Consider the following 20,383-nt stretch of genomic DNA (forward strand, 5'->3'; position numbering starts at 1 on the left):
TAAACTTCTCTATTGTATCATTTCAGTAACTTTCCAGTAGCTTTAATTAATTCTTCTTCATCTTTCAGTGGCCTTGGTTCCCAGACAGGCCAGGCACTAAAGGAGTCGTCCCTTCTCGCCTTCCAGTCTTCTTCAAAGACATTCCTGGTATCTCCTTAAATCTAAGAATAACGAGGCTGAATTCCTGCACCTGCAGTAGGATAAGAACATGCTACTTTTGAATACAAAAGAGATTCATTTAATGAATGTTTTGAGCAGCCAAGGAGAATCGAAACTGTCAACAACTTTACAATTTGGGCCTATGGTTCAGGCAACTTAAACTAAACATGGTTATATTGCACAAGTATAATTTCATCTTGCACATTACATATACAGGGAATATGAATGTTTCTAATACATGTAAAATCCTACTGGAATATGCACTCTACATTTCAATGTGAAGAGAACGTTGGTTAAATGCATCTTAATAATCGTAGAACACTTCAAACGACAAAAATACATGTGAGTGCGTTTCAACCATAAGTATAGTGCACACATACAATTTAGAGTGCTGTAAGCGCTCCGTCACTGGTGAGTAGCACACTTTAAACTTCCTGATTGATTGATGGATCCTCGCAGAGTGTATTAAAGTTATAAATTAACTTTGCACTGCAAAATATTAAAATCATCTGTAGAGGACCAGGAACCAGGGCCCAAGCTGACCTCTTACACTTTCAGGTTTCTGGGCTCCAGGACTCTTTAAGTGGCTTTGCAGGCTCGGACGCAAGGCAGAAGAATGCCAAAGATGCTCCAAAATGCACTTACGACAGCTGTAAACAAACAGGGATTAGGCACAAGTGAATGAGTTTACATACCCATATTACCCTTTCATGAAATTCCACTCTATTGTGGCATAATCTATAAATTGATTGGTATGGGGATGTCACAAAAGAATGTACTTATACCTTGGACTGATCAATTAATATCCTCTGCATAAAGGTGCCTACGACATTTTTCAAAAGAGGTGTGGATGGCAGCTTCAGAAACATCATGGAAATGTTCAAGTTTATCAGTGATGCTTACTTTTAATGGTAAATACTTAGCTACCTTCTTATAGGGTTTATGTTGTCTACGATGAAATGCATACCTCTTATGTAGGAGGACATTAAACACATCCATGGTGGTAATTTTACTCAAATTTAGCTTTAACCAAATCTTTTAACATATTACATGATTTTGAGAAAAAATAAATATCTTTAACGATTTTAATAATTTCAAGTAGCTGTTTATGTTTGGCATTGGCTTCCTTTTTTGTTGAACAACAAATGATATGACAAAGGCTGCCTAGTTACTGATTAAGGAGGATTCACTGGACTCATTACAATTTCAAAGCAACTTCAACAAAGTCATTAAAACTGTTAACAAGGACATAATCCGAAAAAATCATTATTACATTTCCATCTGTTTGATTTGGAATTTATAGCAGAGGTGGTAAATGCCGAAAGGACAGGAGTATGATCAGACAGAAAGATAACACCCATTTAAGCAGACTGCAAACATTGTACTAGAAGTCTAGATACAAAAGTATAGTCAATCCTTGGAAGGGAGCCATGAGTGCTAGACTAAAAGGAGAAATCAGAAGATTGCAGAATATAAAACTTGCAAATTATAGGTCTTCCATATGTTGCCTAGGGACAGAGACACAATTACTTCTCTGTTGGCATTATGGACTTAGGCTGAAATTGAAATTGAAATTTCCTAAAAATGGGTTACGTATTTGGTTAAATTCTCCACCAAAAATAATATTAGGATTTGAGATATTAACCCAAATAGTGTTTATATGATTACAGATTGAAGGTCCAAGTTTGAGTCCATAAACAGTAAATAAAGTTATGGATGGGTGTTGAATTTTATATTAACCAATACCCAACAACCCTTCTCATCACATTCACATGGGACAATATGTCATGCATTGGAGGCTTGTGGCATACGACTGCAACACCCCCCTTAGGAACCACAGCATGGAGAAAGAAATATCCCAACCCAATTTCTCTGTAGTTTTATCAATTTGACATCAATACAGTGTGTTTCTTGTAAAAATGTAGGGTGAAGAAGTGCAACCATTTTGTCTGATACATTACAGTTTTTTATTTACATAGGTCTTTCTAGATAGCCATCTGACAGTGTAATGAAGTAGAGCTGTTACATCATGAAGTCATGGAAGTAACGGTTCTTATGCAGGGAGTGCAGTAGCCCATCAGGCAGCGACTACCTGTTTCGTAATTTTCACATGACTTTTGCAGAATATCTGAAAAGGTACTTAACCCCTTCAGTGCCCGCCCCTTTCCCCGCCCTGTGCCGGCCGTTGTATTAGCGGGCGGGGTTTATGACGAGCTGGTCTCGTCATGGGCACAGCGCAACCGCGGCCCATGACGAGACCAGCTCGTCATAGGCATTGAAGAGGTTAATGGAATGTTGTTTAAGGTTTTCAGTGCTGGGAGGATGGCTGTGTTCGCCTCACCCTCTTTACCTGCAAAAGTGGTGTCATGAATTTCAACTCTGGCAATGCACACTCTGCCTTCTATCCTTCTGAAGACAGGGAATTAAGTACCATAAATCGTGACATAGTAACATTTGCTATTAACATTTCTTAGAAACAGCAGAAGGGCACCACGAAGAGCTGTGTAAAAACAATTTAGTAGTAGTAGTATTATTAAAACAAGCATTGGCATAGCCAATAGGTCTCTCCTTCGGGACCTTATAAGTGTTTAGGTATCCAGCACAATATCCTTGGTGCAACAACATCAACTGTTGCATGGCTAAACACTTATAAGGTCCTTATAAAGACCTATTGGCTACCCAACGCTTGTTTTAAATGCAGCCTGTTTGTGACCAAATAAGGAATGTATAACATATTTACAGTCATATATGTCCTTGTTGACATTTCCTAGCAGATGTTTTAAAAATAATTATATAAATCGATTGTCAGACTGTTTCTCAAGCTCTGCCCTTCGTGACTCCACCCCACATCCCCCTTTTCTCCCCTGCCACACCTTGGCCCCCAATTTATGGATTACGGGAATGCATTTTTTTTCCAATTCCAGCACTGCCTATCATACAACAGAAATGTGTTGTCTTGCAGTAAACATACCCTCTCGGCTAAATCATAGCATTAGTTCGAATACAATTAATACATACATGTCTGTATCATATCAAAATATACTGGGCAGTAAAGATACAAAATTAAACATAGCCTATATATATATTTTTCAGTTTTATACAGCGCGAATTCGACTTGAAGGTGTTGGATCGCTTTACACGAGCACCAGTTCCATTTTACAAGCACACATCCATGTTTTTAAGGCACCGAGAGATTAAGCGATTTGCCTAGAATCACAGATTGTTGACCTGACGCCAAGACTCAAACCTATTTCCCTAGTTCTGAACTCAGCAGATCTGAGTGTTACTTAATTTACACATGGCACGCTGCTTGTTCCAAAAGTTCTCATCTTATGTATTCTTTTTGTTCTGTGTCTTTTTAGGTTGACAGTGTGCAAAAAAAAGCATTAGCAATGCAATTGGTCTCGCTTTTGGGACCTTATAAGTATTTAGCCATGGAGCAAAAAGTATACCCATTTGGTGATTAAATAGTTACAGTTTCCACACAGATGGAACTAATTTTAAAGCTTATTCAAAAATCCCACACCCTGCCTGCCCAAAGTAATGTTAAGGAAGATGTTAATGGAGCAAAACAGTGCTCCTATTTAATTATTAAGTTACTTACTTTAGCATGTAGCTGCTGCTCTTTGCTTTTGACACTCTGAGGGTGTCTTTGTCCTGTGTTTGAATGCCGCTGTGCAGCAGGGAGTGTTAGTTCTGGCTTCTAACTTATGAAATGCTTAGGACGCGAAAAGAGCCCTCAGGCAGCTAAGTCAGCCTGGGGTTTGTGTGGAGTGATAAGCTGCAATGGAGCTATAGCCTATTGTTCTGTGCTGTGGGGGGGGCTCTCCTTGCTGCAGGCAAGAGAACACAGATGTGTTGAAAATGAAACCGAGTGTACGAGGTGGGGCAGAATCAAAATTTTTACGTGTGTGCCTACTCGTCCCCCGCTTTTTTCTCTTTCCGCCCCGTGCCTTTCCTTCAATTTTTTTTTCACTTTCAGTAATTCTATTCAGTCCCATTTTTTTATACACATGCCCCTTTATTATGTAGGCCAGAGTCGATTTATATGTTTTCTTTGTAGGGTGTCAGAATGATAATCAGAGCATTTCACCATTCAGACACTAAACATGCCCCACAGCAATCACTTAAAAACAATTATAGCAGCTGAGACAGTAATCACCAACGGAAACCTGATTGCTATCAGATAAGAGCCACGAAACAGGCGTGGTGATATTGTTTAGTCTACCAGGCTCGACCTAAAAAGTGTGATGGGTAAGCACGTAGCTATAAAATGGGAGTATCTTTAAATACCTTGTCACAAGATGCAATCTGAAATTACAGCCAGAGTCTACATCTGCCAGGGAGCCTGGCCTCTGCCATGTGCAAGCTTGGGAGGGGGGAGCGCATCTATAGATACGGAGAGGACGAGAATGCACACAATGTAAAAGGCGGAGGACGGACTCGCCTATAACGTGCAAATGATGCTTCAGGTGCCCTTCCAATGTTGCAAAAAAGTGGTTTGCCCTATGTTTTCGTAGCCGAAAGTGAAGAGAATGCCCTTGCCCTGAACTTGTTTCATAGTAACTTTCAAATTAGAACATTTACTCCTGCAATTTGACTCTTCACTTTAAAGATATTTCCATGTCTTGTTACAGATTGTGGATGTTTTACCAGCCTCGTGAGAATATATAATGTACTATGAGCAAGAGGCAATAGCATACTGAAATGTCCGGGATTGCAAGCGTCGCCGAAATGAGAGAACAAGCACGCGAGTGGTGTGCACGCCACAGCAAGACATCTGGTTTGAATTATCGCGCACGCGTCTGGGCACGATAATTCAAACCAGATGGTGCCTGTGCGGGTAACCGTAAGCAATTGGCCGTGGGCGGAGCAAAGGCAGGACATGCGCCTGCCTTTGCCCAATTGCGTGCTGTCTTTCATAGAAAGACGCACGCAAAAGCCAATAGCCTGTGACGATAAGTTCACCACATGCACAAGCGTGTACAAGCGTGTGGTGAGCTTTCCAAAGCCCCTTACAAGCAGTCTCGCCAGAGCAGCGCATGCTTGCTGCTACAGGCTCGACCTAAAGAGTGGGTTACTTCACCTATATTGTTTACCCAATGGATTATTCCATCAACCTAAGGTTTTCAGTTTGGTCTTCACAGAGTGGCTGTGGGGGATAATCTTAAACTTCAGAGCTTTAAATATGATGCAGAAAGACATGAAAGTACAGCGGGCTTGGAGAGGGAGTCTTTTCAGTTCAGTTAGCGCTGGCATGTTATGCTTTCATTTTCTATGATTATTGGTTTTGTTAGCTGCATACCTTCCAATCAACATCCAGCGTTTTCACACTAGTGTGACGCTATTAAGGAATTAACGAAAGCAATGATTTGGTTTCACTTTATTTCATTTGGTGTTTTTTTTCTTAAGAGAATGTATTATGCTTTGATGATCTAGCAACACTCTCTGCTCATGGACACATATTCAGAAACGGCTCACTGTGGACGAATGTGTCTAATCTTTGCAAAACTATGATGTGGTCAAAAAATATTTTTATCTTTCTCGTTTAAACTATTTGTGGAAGATGTCCGAGTGCCTCACACAAAAGCTGCCTTGTTTGCTGGCCATTTATATTGGAACTAAAGGGCGGTGGCTTCAGCCCTACACCCCAGTTTCTGACAAAGTTTCCTCTCCACCTGGTAACCAGGTATGAATATCATTTGCAGGGTGCTCTTTGTTGTTGAATAGATAACATAGGTAGGGTAGTCTTGGCTGAACTTTGCATTTTAAATTACAAATGCAATACGGCAAACCGTTACTTTATAATTAAAAAAAGACGAATTAATTGTCAGTTCAAACTACTCATTGGCTAACTTATAACTGTGTTAACAAGAGAAATTTCTGTGTTGATGGCTGCCCCCTTTAAGTGGCCAAATGTTTGTAGTTGGTTGTTAGTGGTGTTTGGAGACTCTTTGTTTAGTTAGCCTTTATCCCAGAAGTTTACATCATCAAAGAGAGGATTCATTCATTTCTAGCTTTAGCGGACGGTCATTCTACGGCTTCATCTTGGCTTCAAATGGAGGTAATTAAGCCAATTGCCATGTACCACGTGTGATGGGCTCTCCAAAATACTGTTCAGTCTACTCAAAGTTAGTAGAAAAGGTCCAGGGTCCATGGTCCTAGAACCAGTCGCCAAGAAGTGAAACAAACGTTGTCTGGAGTGGAAATAGGAAAAAAAATATTCAGCAATATCTAGGCACAGGGCTGAACTGCCAAGTACTGAAATGATCTTATTTTAAGATTACGTGCTAAACCATAATATTCATATTATAATGAAACCTTTACTTGCATCTGTAAATTCTGCAGCCTCAAAAAAGGTATTATATTTTCTAAATTAGGGTGTCAATGCTCTCTTTAATTCTAGAACCATATGTTGAACATCTTCAAAAAATAATCAGCAGGCGTAATTAGGCAACTGGTGTCGTAATCCACTGAGCGAGAAGCGATTCTGAAATTTGAAGACCATATCATTTTGTGGGAAGATAGCACCATTTGGGTTTTGCTCGTTCATATCCTATTATTTGAAGAGTAGCACAATAGCTGCAGATGGGATGTTGTATCGTTTTGCATAATATTGGCGGTTTCTTTTTGTTGAACTAGCAACTTAATGTTTCATTGCAGAATGCTTTAATCGACCATAACATGTTCCTCTGTTACTGTTTGTTAGTACACTTCATAGCTTAACAAACTTAACACGTTGCAGCTTTCATTTCCCATACTCATTATGAGTAGCCTGCAGTGGTATTCCCTGCGGCCGACCGCTCAGATATCTACGAGTATCCCAGAGTCTCTGGGTCTGGATTTATCAGGTCCACAAACTCCAGGCCCAATAGTTATAGTCCCAGAGACACTGGACCCAGACTCATTTTAGGGCAGCTGCTGTACCTGGCCTCCACCTTCCCACATACTGCAGCATAAAAACCTTCCCCCAGTTGAAACTAAACCCACTCTACCCTCCTGCTACCTCTTGCACCCTGCACAAAAGCTGGAGGAAAAGGGCCCACACACTTCTACCACCTGCTACAAGCAGGTGGTTAATTTGTGTTGATCTGGCCCCTTAAGTCTCCCCAGAAGGGGGGGAAACACAGAGAACTGGACCTGGTATTTCAAGGTCTGCATGGTTTCCCCATTCCAGAAGAATTACTTCTAATCTCTAAAAATAAGTGTGGGAATACCGCCCGGAATCAGAGATTGTTGCCCACCGTAATCCCTACACTTATACCCGGGAAACTGGTAATGAGACCCAAATGTTCAACATTCAGCAAGTAGTTTCTCAGGTTGCACATACTGAACAAGTGGATAGTTAGGGCATGAGATGGAGTTGGGTGGTATCTAGAAAACTTCAGATTTCTGGAAGAAATGCTAAACCAGGAGCACGTTCCACCTGAGTTATTTTCTCCACAACGGGTGGAGGATGGTGGAGGAAATTCCAACTGTGGTTTCACCTTCATATGCAGCACTGCCTCTCTACATCTATGGGAGAGGAAATGCACTGGCGGAATGTCTTTCAGATTTAGCATTTCCTCTAACAATCATTCTATTTTCAGTGGAAACCAAGTTCTAAATCCAAAACATTTTTATTGTATTTGGAAAAGTTAATTGTAAATGAAGAATATTGTTAAACAAACTTGTCTGTTGTAGATCAGTCTCCTAGTATGCATGAAGAGTAGGTGGATGGTCTGACTTTTCATAAAGACAGCCCTGCCTAGTCCAAGGTCTATTGTATTGTATTGTAATTGCATTTATATAGCGCTTACTACCCCTGACAAGGCTTCGAAGCATTTTTGCGACGAGTAGCATGCTACTCCGGAACCCATGAAGGATTAGTGTTGAATTAGTGTAGTGAAATATGAAAGTAATTTGATTGTAATACCACAAACAAATTTGCTCCCCTTGCCATGCTTTTCTTAAATATTTTTATTTTATCCCTATTTATATTCCCGAGTAGTTGTTCCATACACTCTTAGTCTTTATTCAAACATACACTCTTGTCTCCAGACTCTGATGTTACATTTTGACTGTTTGTTCAGCTATAGAGCTAAGCTTCTACTAAATCACACTTACTTTTTTAGTTTGACGTAGTGGTGTACTACTAGATGCAAACAGTTAAATGTGTCTTAAAGGAGAGAGTTATGGAGAAGGAAGTTACAGTACACATCCATTGTTGTGTGAGTGTATGGCTGGTTTATGCATTGCACATCGAACCTACTTTTGTAAAGCATTATTGTTGGCCGCATGTGATTCGCTGGAGTTTTTGGATTGAGAGTGCTAAGAGCAGTACTGCGAGTTTTCCTACACCACCAGTCAAACTCTGTACCATAATCTACCCCCTACAACAGTATTTACTTCTGCATTACATTCTGCCTAGAGCTTCACTGTACCCCCACCAACCACTGCCTTTTACATCACGTTACACTACCCCTACAATACAGTCTTGCTCTTCACTACCTATAACATACACACTACACTGCAGTCTAAACTCAAGTCACTCTATTCCCGCACAGCTACTTATGCCCCCTATATATATGGCATCAAACACCTTCACCCTGTAAATTCAACACTACAACCTACATGCAATAGAACCTTCCACCAACATCTACACATACACTATCTACACCCACATTGCCTACTCCAGCCTTTGCATCTTACACCACACACACCCACATACGTGCCACCTACACTTCCTCACTGTACCATATATCATCACCTACACCTCTGCCTACGCCACCGATTATGTGCTCAACCAATACCTACACTCTGTTAAGCGGCTGAGACACTCAGTTCTGGTGTTTTCACAGCGTAGCACCACTTAGGAGTCCCTGTGTGCCCTCTCACAGGCGAAGTGCCCCACGTTTTGATAGCCACAGACACAAGGGCACCTAGGCGCATAAAGCCACACTTTAATCATCGAGATTGGCATTCAGATGCACAGATTTGCTGTGCTATTTAATGAAGTGCCCCTGATCGGCATACCACGGTGCAATAATCATGCTAATACCTAATGTGTTTAATAAAAACATCCTACTGGGTAAAATGCTGTGATAGCCTTGACTTCAGACGTACACGGCCATGTATTGCAGATACATATGGCATCCTTTGGTGCAGGTCTGGAAATCTGAATGAGAAAACAGCAAAGCACCAAACGTGAGGTTGTATCGGTCATTCAGGCATTCATTCATTGAAGTGCATAAAAAGAGAGCTGTGGTGTGAGTATCAAAAGTTCTTCTCGTGACAGACAACTCAATATCAAGTCCGCAGTCAGAAAAACACATAGGCTGGAATATCAGTCAATAGCAGAGATAGGGACGCAACCCTTTTTGCTCAGGATTAAAAAGTTATTGAAGCAAGAATTTGCCTTAACAGATCGGTGAGAACAGAATTATATCAAGTCAAAAATAGAGACAAAGGCATTTATTGATCAGTAAAATTAATCCTATTACTGGAAAAAGATCCTTGGTCACTGTCTTTACAAACTCCTCATACATATTGTTGCAGCTCTTATCTCGGCCCACGATCTAGAAATGTATCTCATGTATCTTTATCTCTCCAATCAAAATCAAGTCACATCATCAGAGGCTTTGGTCCTCCGATGGACCTTGGTCGCCGCATTGAAGGGTGAGGAATTAGAGTATATTGTCGGCCCACCGAAAAAGGGCCAACATTTTTTAGCCAACCTACAAATTAGTGATCAAATGTGAGTACACCACCCTCCGGGCCATGCTATAAAGTTAGAAAGTGACACCTGGAAGATCGGACCTCCTGAAGAAGTTCAATCTAACCAGGATCGGACAAACCAGTAGCTCTGCTGTTGCCACGCAGAATAATAGCAGAAGAACCTGGTGCTCTGAAAATAATGTATGGTTGGCCCTATTATGCATTAGAAATCAGCTTTTTAAGGTACATTCTCTGTGGAAAGAACATTTAAACACAATTAATCAAAGACTCAGACAAATTTAGGATATAATTGTTATGGTATTAAAGATCTGAAATCCATGCAAACTAGTAGTATTTTAAGCAATTCTGCCATGAGTGTCGCAGCACGTAGCATTAAACTTCACGTTTATAAAGCGTACAACATGACAATTAAGACAAAGAATTTTAAAGAAAAGTCCATAAAGGTTAGCTAGGCTAGTGGTTTCTCTCCACCAGCAAGTCAAAAGAGACAGTCCAGAAACGTTCTCTAAGCATGAGCACATGGATAAGTTAAAGTCAACCCAAAGAAAGTCCATGAGCAAAAGCATAGAATCGGTTATGCCACAGGGGAATGAGGCTGTGATTGGGGAAAAGTTCTGGTTTGTCCTTATTCGTCCAAAGGCAAGGGTCCGTGGAAAAAGAAAATCACCAACACCAACTCCGTCTCAAATAACACCGTACAGCAACAATAAAGACAAACCTCACGCTGTGTTCCAAGGAAAACGTTAATATAGTTTATCAAGTCTAGGGTTAATCATGTGAAGCACACTATGTTTATGATTTTCTTACTCTTACAAATCCAAGCACACGTTTACGGGGCTGGCACTTCAGTTACTCTTAAACTCAATGTTATTTCTTTAAATGTGTGCAAAGTGCACATTTCGCTTCGTAAATTTTTTCTTTGTCATAACCAGTTTTTATGTTGTGCAAAGAATGATCAGGTTTTATGCTGCATCAATATCATTCTTCTAAAATTAAATATTTTCTAAACAAACATTGACGGACCAACAGACCTGGCATTAGCTGCCAGCCTTTTGGTTTTGTCAATGCTTATTTCGTTTTGTCATGGTTTCTGTAAAATGTTATTATTTAGAGAGCTGCAGGCCCATGTCCATATAAAGAAACAGCATTGATTGAAAGCAAAAATATGTTTTTTGATCTCAAAGGCACACATTTCCCTAGTAGTCCCTGACTCTGAAGGGAACTACTTTGTGTGTGGATGTGCTCCTTGTGAAAAAGAGAACGCAGTCAGACATATTGAAGTTAGCAAGTGGCTAAACTGGACTCACCCACTAATCATCCTGCATGCTACCCACTAATCATCCTGCATGCTACCCACTAATCATCCTGCATGTTGTAGTGAATGGACACAACCACAGACCAATGGATTAATAGTGCTGTCTGAAACCCCCCATAAGTATGTGTATTGTATATATAATTTTAGTAAAATCAAAAGGTCTTGGCTGAAGCCAGACCTAAAAAATGATTAAAACAGTCTTATGGTTATGTTTTTTGGCCAACGGTTGCTATGTTTGCGGCCCTCAGTTGCACAATAATAAAGAAACCTCCCATGCCAACCTATTGGAATAGAATCTACTGTCCAGCATTAGCAAGGATTACTGCTAGGCAATGAAAATTAGCTCATAGTTGAGTGATGATTGTCATATCATTGACTGGGTTTTGTTTCTATCCAAGCTGTACTACTCTGTTAGTTTGTGCTTAAACAGAATACCTTGTCTGCACTAGAAGTTGGTGTTTAAGTTGATATTCTAAAGAATCTCCTTTTCCAAGCATCTGTGTCAGTTGCCAGGTGACTGCAAAATGGCTGCAATATTGGATAAAGACAGAACACCTGATTTGGGCCAAAATATTATACATCATATTCAAGTAAAAAACATAGCCCCAGCTGCCTCAAGACTACTGAGCCTGAAATGCTGACAGATGCAACAAATTGCATCCTCCATTTTTAAAGCAGACTTACAATCACTGATAGGTTGAATAACATCATGTTATAAGACCCCTGGTAGACAGAAGTCCACTGCCATTTTTATTATTCAGATAATTCAGGAAGATTTTGGGAATGTTTTAGGGGGAATAAAAGACTGTTCCATTAAATACAAATATTTAATACATGTATCAAAATGTAGGTCTGAAGCCAGACTGAAAGGTTATTGCTGTGATTCACAAATAACACTATCTTGTGCAATATTAGACAAATGTAACACTCAAGATGGTACCCATGTTAAGAAAGCTGCTTCTGAAAGTTATCAGTAAGAGGATTAATTCAGCTGTATGAGGAGTAGGTTTAGCTGGGTCTGATGGAGTCAGAGATTCATAATGTTGAAGGCACTTTCAGTAAGTCCCTTATCATTTGTCTCGAAAGTCACATTTATCATATGTGGATGAATATACATTGAGCATGAAGTTGTGATTTTCATGAAAACAGATCCATATATTTAGCATCTGGACTTGAAGATCCTCAGAATACATGGTGACCAGGGGTGGCTGGCACTGTTCTCTGGTTCGGGGGGGGGGGGGGGGGGGGGAAGGGGGGGGCTGCATTTAAAAAAGAATAAATAATTGTTTAATAAAAAGAATAAAAAAAATAAAAAGAATATATAATACCTTGCCGCCGGGTCCCGTGTCTTCTCTCCTACTCGCCTGTGTCTGACTTCAGCTCGTAACAGGAAGCAGGCAGCCAGGCTCCCACCGCTAATCCAATCACAACGCTGCAATGCAGGGTTGTGATTGGTCTGAGCGCCATGACACGACACTCAGCCATGGGCTGGAGGGGTGGGCATGTTCTCCATGCAGGCTGTAATGCAGCCAGCATAGAGAGCAGGGAAGTCTGCATGACTCTGTTGGGCCGACCAAACAGTCATTGTGCACAGGAGTGTTCTACCACACCTCCTCTGCTCTGCAGCCCCGCCCCCTCACATACGCTGCCGCAGCATAAGGACAAATTAAAATGATAATAATATTCTGTTATTATCATTTTATTTTTTCCTTTCTTTTGCTGCCAGTGGGGCACTGCTCCTCTGCCTTAGGGGAGGAGCCGCCACTGATGGTGACGGTCACGATTTCCACCTGTAGAACGCGGCAGCAAGGAGCAGCATTCTATATTATTTTGCAGTTTTCAAATGCACAGGGCATCCCATTTCAGTGATTTCAGAGCACTGTGTTGTGCTGCAAATGTTTATTTGTGCAACCAAGCTGAAAGTAGAGTCCAGCCAGGTGTGGGGTGGAAGCTTAGACTAACATTCTTCAGCTGTGACCCCTGTCCAACATGGATATCGGTCGAAGATAGGTTTGAATTACTTGATCTTCTAGGGTTTTGCTACTGATTACCTATAGGAATCAGTGGTAGGAAAAAAACACACAGGGCAATTTTAGATAATTTAAATGCATTATTAATACAATTACTTTTAATGCTAACATCTGGTCAGCTCTAATGCCATAGAATCAGCTACTGGAAGAGTTATTGAAATTGAGGCACAATTATATGGTTATTGTTTGACAGTGGTATGAAATTGAATGTTGGCCACTCCTCTGTTCTCTCTTCTTGCTGTTGGATTTGCTTCTTGTTGTGGAGAATCCACCGCAGCCAATTTTAAATAATAAATATCTTACGGATTACATTATGATACTACTGTTGGTGGATAATCGGTTTTATTCAGCCAAGAGCACATACTTAAAAGGAATGGCTTTCAACCTTGTGCTGTCCTTCCATTCATATATATCATATGCACTAACATCTGAAGTATACTTAATAAGAATGATGTGTCTAGAAGAAAGAGCTCAGGATGAGGTTGGAATACGCAATTTGACTGAATTGTTCAGCCGGATTCTCTGTAGGTGCTGTCCAAAGTGGCAATAGAGAAGACCAGAAATCAAATATGAACCAAACAGTGAGCCTGTGTCCTAGATGAGCATGTTAATAAAAGATAGGGGTATGATTCACATTTTATTTTCCTCAGGTAGTCTCATTAGTATTGGAAGTTCAGGAGTAAGCCATACATAAATCAACAGCAAGACTCATTTACTCACAGAAACATTGTTGTGAATTTACTTGTCAGGGTGCATATGCCGGGAATATTGAATGTAGTCAGGGATATTTAACCTGCACACTGTTTTAACTTTTGTTAATTATGTGACATTGGTACTGAAGTAAGCAAGCACACAGTGCTTAATTTGAGCCGGTGCTTTCCAGTGCTGAGCACCGGCACTTAATTGGTTTCCGGTGCTCGGTACCGGCACCTAATTGTCAACACCACTCTTAGGGCAGTCTGCCACAAGGTGGCGCTGCTGATGTAATTTAGAGATGAGCAGTATAACAGTTGTTTAGGAAAACAATATACATTAAAACATTACTAATACCTGCCTCCCCAGAGATTCCTTTAGCTCTGGGGTCCTGGAATAATCTGATCTGTCGCATTTACATGCAAGAGAGATGGTTGGTAATTGTTTTGGCAGCAATGACAAGGGTGATCAGTGGTGCAAGCTGCAGTGGCCTCCTGGTCAGAGCCCTGGCACTTCATATTTTACAAATTAAGCACTGCAAGTACATGAGCCTACTTCTCACACACCGTAGTAAGTGATCTGAATTCTGGGTAACCTGTAAAACTGTTAAACAAGTGGGATGGCTTGTATTTAATATATACATGTAGGTATTATACTGCAACCATGGGACACACAAATGCGTAGCACAATTGCCCCAAACGATAAAAGTTGGCAGTAACTGCAGTAGTAAAGTTACTGTGTAAAAATGATTATTATGAATGTCTTTGCAGTGCTGATCTCCTTTTAAACAGAATAGTCTCTTTAAATAGTTTTCCAATTTTATGACTGAATCCCTTGAAAACCATATAATTGCAACATCTTTAAAAGACCAGATACTTGATGACTATTTAAAAATGTATAAATATTTTGCTAACAATGTCAAAATTACAAATCCATGCAATTTAAAAGCAAATCACCGTTTGTTATTACTTAATTATCTTACAACGATGGCTACAGTGCTTTGCCAACTTAGGCCTTTATTAAAACGAACTTTGCAATCTCACTTGTTGGATTTACTGTGCAGTAATAGATTATTATTTTTCTTTGTAGGAAGCCGGTTAAACAAGGACTTGAAACACTATCTGAAACAAAGATTTCAGAAAGGATCCCCAGATCACGAACTGCAGCAGATTATTAGAGATAATCTTTATCGCCATGCTGTGCCTTGTAAGTAATTTGCTTCTGATTCTTGAAAACAAGTAACAACCTTACAAGAATTGTACCTTTAGTATGCTAACACGTATTAGAACATTGAAATGTTGAGAGCTCCATTGAAGACAATGGAGTAGCTCCGGGCTTATAATGGCTTGAATAAGCCCGGAGTTCCAACATGCCAATGTTTGTCTTCATGTTTTTCCTTTTTTAATTTAGAACATTCTGCTCTTAGTATGTGGAATGTTCTAATAGCATTATAGCCCTCTGCCTCGGGCTAAACCAGTTGTTAAATGCCCTCTCCTCGTTAGAGGCCTTCTCCTGCAGCTTGGACCTGTAACAACCGGTTCAGCCATTGGCAGCGGGCTATAAGGCTATATTTTAGTCCCTACCTTTATAATCAGTGTAGGTTACATGGTCAAGGATCCATTTTTACATGTTAATCAATTGTTTTTCACCCATATTGTGGGGAATTTTGTGTTTCATTTCAACCGTATAGAACTCAAGCTATTTCAAAGAATATATTATGTGTACTGTTTTGATGGATATGCAAGCACAATGATTAGACTTAGAAAGTTCCATATGTTTTCAAGGGCAACTTATAAATATCCTGATATTGCTTAGTGTTTCTACCACAACCAAATGACCTTAATCAACATGAGAATGTGGCTGACTTTTGACAACTGTACTGGTTTATGAATTTACTAATGTGAACCTTTTGATACTTTTCAAGGTGTGATGTGTGAGCGCCAGAACTTTTCAGTATCCAGACTAGTGAATATATATGTGTGTTGGATCTGTGTTAGGACACCAATTAATTGTTGCACTGATTCTACATAGTCTTATAGCAACTCAATTCTTATCACCAGCACAGCAAGCCATCTAACATTTCAATGGCCTTGAAAGACATATGTTTGCCTTTCCAGCTCATATGTCTACCTTTCCAGCTTATGGAAGGCAAGCTATCTTTTATCTTCTCCACTGTCCTTACAGTCTTGATTTTGTGTGGTGAAGAAGTAGCTTAAAGTATCTCAGAAACACAGCTAGAGAGCCCCTCTGGCGATCCAAGTATGTAATTGCCACAGCAATTCTGTTGTAGTTTCTGGCATTTGAGTTCTGATGGGTATGATCAGTGGCAGTGCATTTCTGAGGCACATCTACACTAGTAGTATACTCATTCATTGCATCATAATCAATATAAAATATATTGTAACAGCTATATTCATACTGTACTAACAGTAATTGTGATGGCAATTTTTTAATAGCAAAACAACTATTATCTTGATAATAGCCTATTAACAGTAGCTACTGGCATAGTGATTCTGGCAGATCTCTTATCTGGTACATTTTCTTTGTCTTTTTCACAGCAAATCTTTTGCCTTATTTAAATGTAGTAGAAGTCCAATGGCATATCTTACTGACATCATAATCCTGATGGAATTAGTTACTGATACAGTAATTCTGCCAACCAACAAGAGTGTTACACTGAATTACTATATCTTACTGATAATAGTTCCTTTGCATTAGAGAGGCCTTTTTTCAAGTTGTTCCACTTCATGTGCTTCTGTAAATATAATCTTGTAAATCTATCCTTTTTATGAATTGGGGTTAATTACTCTTAAATTAACATAGCAGTGTCTTTGATTTAGCCTAAGTCTAACCTTATAAGAACACAAATATTTATGTATGTTCGGACCCTGACCCTTGACACCTGTGTCCTATAACTATTCAAACTCTTGGATGGTTATTATTTAAGGGCATCATATTTTTAGATCAGTTTACAATTTCACTCACACGCTCCATAACAGTTTAGATAACTTTTCTTCATTGTATATTGCTAGTGTCAAATGCAGTTGTTATTTACCTTTCCAGAAATTAAATGCAGCATACCTTGAAACAAGCACTCATCAATGTATTTATCTCATGATGATAGCTCATGACATCACTTAGTTTAACCACCAAATCATTAAATGTTTTACCAAACTACCATCATCTTTTAATGTTACTTAATTTGATCATTTTCGATAAACCAATAAAAATAGTCTACCTCACCCTGTTTAGTGCCTGTGAAGGTAATATGCCATTCCTATCACTATATATTATGCCATACTCGCATGCATCTCCACTATGCTGGTCCACAGCATGTGGTACATCTCCCTGCTCCCCTGAACACTTTCATGGCACATTTAGTGACAGAGCTCAACTCTTACTGCAGTCTGCCATTGACAGTATGTCCAACGCTTATTTCAATTCGATCTTGAGATTCTAAATCATGTGACCTAGAGAAAAGGCACCCACTCTGCACCCAGAGTGGATTCCTTATTTCTTAAGCAATGAAAACCATACCCTACACAGTTCTCCATGTTGTGACTGGAGAAGTGATCCCTGAAATAAGGGTAATTATTCCCTATGCTATTCCATCCATAAAGCATACCACCTATATCTCATTGAGTTGTGGGTGTGTGTTTCATTGGCTTCAGTTGCATCAGAAATTGTGCCTTCTGGCCTTCATCATTTAGTCCAGCCTGAGTGTAAAATGGCCCACTCTTCAATGTATGTTATCACTATCAGCCACAAACATATCCTCGGCTACACATTTTTGTCGCATTACATATATCTGCAAACTCAAACATGATTCTTCCTGTATACAACATGCTGTGGTCTCCGTGTTCATTTGTTGTCAAATTAGAGTATAGGATTGTAGGCTAAGTGATGCCTTATAAACGGGTAACTTTAACTGTTGGACAGATCAGTGTGGCCTAATAGAAACCTGTAATATTTTAGTTAACTTAGGGACTCCAGAATGTTCCTACCTCCTGCTTTACAAGACGCATGCCATTCAACCTTCCTTTTAAGAGCCATTCTGTTTACATTGTACACTTCATCTCATCCCTTGGCACTCCTCACACAATAACTTTGAACACTTCTTCAACTCTATCACTTTCAAGATCTCTCTTTAATCAAATTTGCCATCTCCACAGCCTAAAATATTCTTTTTCTAAAAGCACTTCAACATCCACCATCGCTGAAACCACTGATCAATCTTTGCCTTGAATCAATATTTGATATATGTCACTTGTACAACGGATATTGGCACACAGCTTATTCTATAGCCACCCATATCATACAGTGGTGTTGGCCAGACAGCCTCAGCACCTGACAATTATTTTGCACTTGCTTATAGGCCAAAAAGGCCTGGATAAGTAATAACACATTAAAGCTTAAGCCACCAAAGTCGCTTCTAAAGTTAAGAACCCTGGTGTTATTCTTGAAATAGATCTTTTTTTAGTTACTCAGAACTCTGCAGTCACACACTGGTTGGGTTCATCTTAGAATACTTGGATGGATTTTCTTTCATCTGAATACCCCCAAAGGCTAGAAGGTGTACTTTCCTTAGTATTTTCCATTTAGACTACATGAGGTGTATGTATCTGGGCACCTTGCAAGTCTTGTGATAAGCGACACCAGCTTTTGTGCTTCTCTGCCCTAAGGATCATGTCTACCTTTCACAGTGTTCTTTGAATGGCAGTTGGTCTGCAGAAGAGTAGAATTTGAAGACTCATACTTATCCCATGAAATTTTTAGGTCTCGCCTGACCCAGCGCATGCGCTGGTCTGGCGAGACTTATTGAGAGGGCTCCAAAAAGTGCTAGCAGGCCAGCCTAGAGCTACAGTGCATGTGCGCGCGCTCCACGCTTTACCGCGATTACTTTCAGTTTTGCGGCCGCACGGCCGCTTTGATGTTTGATCGTGATCACGATTGCGATCACTTTAACTTTCGCATAGCCAATAGGTCTCGCTTTTGGGACCTTATAAGTATTTAGTTATGCAACTGTTGCATGGCTAAACACTTATAAGGTCCCACAGGCGAGACCTATTGGCTATGCCAATGCTTGTTTGTATTACTGATGAGCTCATTTAGAGTGGTGGATGTCCTACCTGCTGTATTAGGAGTGCATTGATGTCAATGGCACTCTAAATACATAAGACAGTAATATTTGGTGGATGTCTCATGCTGGTAAAGTCTAAATAAGACCCTAAGTCTGAGTTTCTCATAAAACAAAATCCACAACAACATTTTGAATTTTTATTCTTTTTTTAACAATTTTGGAAAAAAAAAATCACCGTAACACAGACATAGCAGAACTCTAAAGTCAGCACCACACCCACCTAATCACCATACCAAACATCAGGAAACACTTGCTGACTGTGGACCTCTGGCACTACATTTGCAGAATGACCTAGTGTTGTAATTTAGATAAGAATGTTGTTTAGTGGAATTTTACTATGTCATAGAATGTTCTGATGCTGAAGGACATTTTGATGGAGAGCTGAGCTGGAGAGTAAACCGTTGGTGCTGAACCTGTACATCTCTCAAATAAACCACATGCTAAACCTTTCTTTGTGGTAAGGATTATTTATCATTACACCTACCTCACCCTTTTTAGGTCTCGTCTGAGACAGCGCTTTAGCGCTGCTCTGGCGAGACTTATAGTAAGCGAGTTTTGGAAGTGCAAACAGTGCTTTTCAGGCATCCAAATACAGTGCATGTGCCCTGGGCGCGCGCACCATTTGGCAGCCTGAAAAGCACTGCCTGATCACTTGCTTTGATGTCCTCAGTGAGCCGCGGGGCCACTGAGGACACCAAAGTGCACACCATTTGCCACCCCCTTGTTTTTTCCTTTGATCCCTATCTTTCCCTTCCTCAATCTCACCCTCTCCCTGCCTTTTACAACTGCGGCCCGCACCACTGCGCCCGCCCCCACTCCCCCCTCCCACTCCCTCCTCGTCAGCTTCAGTGCGCTCTTGTTCTGTGCCACTCGTTTTTCCTCGTTTTTTGTGCCTTTCTGCCCTCTGTTCCACTCGTTTTCCCTCTTTTTGTGCCTTTCTGTCCTCTGTTACACTCGTTTTCCCTCTTTTTTTGTTCCTTTCTGCCCTCTGCTCCTCTCGTTTTTGTGCCCTTCTGCCCTCTGTTCCACTCGTTTTTGTGCCCTTTTGCCCTCTGTTCCACTCGTTTTTTGTGCCCTTCTGCCCTCTGTTCCACTCGTTTTTTGTGTGCCTTTCTGCCCTCTGCTCCTCTCGTCTTTTGTGCCCTTCTGCGCCACTCTTTTTTGTGCCTTTCTGCCCTCTGTGCCACTCGTTTCCCTCTTTTTTTTTGTGCCTTTCTGCCCTCTGCTCCTCTCGTCTTTTGTGCCCTTCTGCGCCACTCTTTTTTTGTGCCTTTCTGTCCTCTGTTCCACTCGTTTCCCTCTTTTTTTTTGTGCCTTTCTGCCCTCTGT

At 40.4% G+C, this 20,383-nt stretch overlaps 1 protein-coding gene across 10 annotated transcripts in view; it reads left to right on the forward strand.

Annotated features, from left to right (window-relative positions):
- MAGI1 (membrane associated guanylate kinase, WW and PDZ domain containing 1) overlaps positions 1–20,383 on the forward strand; it is a 1,064,730-nt gene that overhangs the window by 467,751 nt on the left and 576,596 nt on the right. For all 10 annotated transcript variants that reach the window (XM_085624690.1, XM_085624691.1, XM_085624696.1 and 7 more), the window contains exon 2: positions 15,004–15,120. In XM_085624690.1, coding sequence (XP_085480816.1) covers positions 15,004–15,120 — 117 coding nt within the window. The remainder of the gene's footprint in view (positions 1–15,003; positions 15,121–20,383) is intronic.

The sequence above is a fragment of the Triturus cristatus genome, chromosome 9, assembly GCF_964204655.1.
Source record: "Triturus cristatus chromosome 9, aTriCri1.1, whole genome shotgun sequence".
Lineage (NCBI taxonomy): Eukaryota > Metazoa > Chordata > Amphibia > Caudata > Salamandridae > Triturus > Triturus cristatus.